Genomic DNA, 3,070 nt, shown 5'->3' on the forward strand with positions numbered 1-3,070 from the left:
TACAGGAGCTCGACTGGCGAGCCTGATGTTACCATTGATTTAGTCTTGTCTATGTTGATGTTTAGGCCAACTTTCTCCGCTTTAACGCTCGCTTTATTAAGGAGCTCCTGGAGTCGCTGCTTTGTCAATTACAGAAGTGCCACAACAAACGCAAAGTCAAGGTCTGAGAGGATTTTATTTCCGACTGTTATTCCGAAGCCAGCCGCTTCACTCAAAACGTAATCCATTAAAATTACAAATACAAAGGGTGATAAAACGCATCCCTGTCGCACTCCTGACATAATTTTCAAGTAGCTAGTTGTTCCGTTCTCTGTCTTTATGCAAAATTCCGTATTTTCACAAAAGGCCATGATCAAACTTATTATTTGCTTGGGGACACCATAATACTGTAGAATTTCCCAGAGTGTCTCACAGTCCACGGAATTGAAGGCCTTTTCAAAATCAATGAAGAGCATGTATACTTTGTTGGACCACTCATTTGCTTCTTCTAACAGAGTCCTGAGCGTGAATATGAGATCTGAACAAGATCTACCTGTCCGAAAGTCATGTTGCTCTTCTCTCAGATACGGATCAAGTGCTTTTTTCAGTCGTTCGAGCATTACAAGCGCTACAACCTTACTTGGTACTGATATTAGGTTTATACCTCGCCAGTTATCGCAGTTAAGAGCATCATCTTTCTTAAATATCTTAACAATTATCCCTTTGGTCCAGTCGCCAGGGAACTTTTCAAACTGCCAGACTGTTGCAATCAGTGTTATTCACACTGAGAGGCATGTCCTCATTGATGCCTTGATCATGTCTGAAGTTATGCGGTTTTCACCAAGTGATCTTCCATCCTTCAGTTTTTTTACTGGAATAAGTATTTCCGCAGATGCTGGAGGATTTACGCTAATCTTAAGGTTAAGAAACGGCATAGAAGGGACTCCGTCTCGGTCAATTGGTCCCGGTCTATTTAAAACTTTTTCAAAGTGGGATACCCATCTTTCGTCAATTTTCTCAGTTTTGGTCAGAAATTTTCCGCTCTCATCTTTGACTTGGCTGGATCTGCTCGGAAGCTTTCCTAGCATTTCATTTGTGAGCCTGTAAACTGCTTTGGAGTCTCCTTTTCTAGCTGCTTCCTCTGCTAGTCTAGCCTTCTCTTCTACACACCTCCGCTTGTCAGCTTTTGCCGACTTTTTGATTTCTTTGTCCTTCATTCTATATAGGACATTTGGGAAGACCGAAGTTCTGTCGCAACCAGCAGAGAAAATTTGCTGTCTCAAGTCATTGCGCTCCTCGATTAGTTTCCAAGTTTCCTGTGATATCCAGCTTTCCTTTGGTTTCTTCTTATACCCGAGCACATTCCTTGCAACTTCATTGTATGTTGTCTTCATTTTTTGCCATGCTTTTTCCGGAATGTCTGTGTTGTTTTCTATTTCAAGCGGAACGAATGAGTTCTTCAACTCAAAACAAAATTTTCTTCGGGTTTCTCGGTCATGTAACTTATCCACATCATAAAGCTTCGTAGAATTCGACTTTGTGTTTTTGGGCACTTTCAGCTTGACTTTCAATTTTGCTACCATCAGGATGTGGTCTGACTGGGTATCTGCCCCTCTGAAGCCACGTACGTCCAGAAGACTTGTCCGCCATCTCCTTGAGATTAGAAAACGATCTATTTGGTTCTTCGTCCTGCCGTCTGGCTAGATCCATGACTGTTTGTGGATGGTTTTATGTTCAAACTGAGTTGTGCCGACCATAAGATCATTACTCAGAGCATAATGTACCAGGAGGGCTCCGTTTTCATTCATTTCACCAAGGCCATGTCTCCGTAGGACTCGCGGACAGAATTATCTTTCTGTTTCGACCTTTGCATGAAAGTCCCCAACCAAACAGAGAAGGCTATGTAATGGGACTTCTGATGTCAATGACTGAAGAGCTTGGTAGAATGACTCCTTATCAGTATAGTCAGCATCATTTGTAGGACCATAACATGCAATGATTGAAATTTTCAGACGGTTGGTTACAAATCTTGCAAGTAAGCATCTTTCACTGACTGGCTTCTATTCAACTAGTGCTTTAGTGGCCTGGTCAGACAGCATTATCCCAACTCAAGCCTGGTGTCGGGATTCATTTCTGTTGTAAATTAGTGAGTAACCCTCTCCTAGTTGTTCATGTCCAGATCCAATCCACCTGACTTCACTTAGAGCAAGGAGATATAGCTTGTACTTCTTCATCTCTCTGAGTACTTGTTAAGGTTTTGTCAGCTGGTTTAGTGTCCTTACATTCCAAAATCCAAATTTCGTATTAGTTTTTGCTGTCATAAATCGTGTCCGTGGGCGTGCTGAGGTTGTCGTCAAATGCTTGAAAGTGTAATATTATTTGGAGTTAGAGTCCCCTAACTTCTGCTAAGTTTGTCTGAGCGTAAAACAAAACATACCACCAAAGATTAACTCGCTTTTGTAATTCAGAATATTGTTAGTTATAATTCGCTTAGAATTATATAGCTTCAGAAAATAAAGTGTGCAACGATGTCCTCATAAGTTAGTTTTGGGCTTATAGGCTAAAATCAATCTGTTGCACACGGTTGCAAGCCGGTAGGCCACAATATTCGGAATCAGCACCATCTATTAGCCAAGAAACCACCCTCAAATAAACTGCAGCAGATGTGTACCCACTCCTGAAAAGTCCATGCCTCAGGATTAAACACTAAATAGAGTATTAAACCAAGTAAAATATCCTTGGGAGTTTGGGGCTAAAATGCTGGGGGCCAAAAGATTTACTTTGGGGTTAAACGGACGACTAAAGCCCATTCTGAACGGTACCACTCATTGAAATTAACAAAAGAGAATGTAAAAAGTAAAGCATGAGGTTGCTAAAAGAATCAGACAAAAAAAAAACTTTTATAAATAGCGCTGGAAGTGGTAAATAATTTCTAAGAACTAGTTCGTTAACAAAACATAATAGAATATCATCGCATAATAAGAGATATGTAAATACTATACAAGAAAATATGATTAAACATTTCTGACGAACATTTTTATTAAGAGGAATTAGATCATGAGGGATATATTTCCTTTATTTCTCCCTATAA

At 40.2% G+C, this 3,070-nt stretch overlaps 1 protein-coding gene across 1 annotated transcript; it reads right to left on the bottom strand.

Moving 5' to 3' along the window:
* Positions 1-758: 758 nt before the first annotated feature.
* Positions 759-1,562, bottom strand: LOC148940929 (uncharacterized). The gene has a single exon (XM_089105113.1). It carries the CDS (start codon positions 1,560-1,562, stop codon positions 759-761), a length of 804 nt encoding a protein of 267 aa, XP_088961239.1.
* Positions 1,563-3,070: the final 1,508 nt, after the last annotated feature.

Source organism: Artemia sp. Qi Xiang Cuo, chromosome 19 (genome assembly GCF_049724085.1).
Source record: "Artemia sp. Qi Xiang Cuo chromosome 19, ASM4972408v1, whole genome shotgun sequence".
NCBI lineage: Eukaryota > Metazoa > Arthropoda > Branchiopoda > Anostraca > Artemiidae > Artemia > Artemia sp. Qi Xiang Cuo.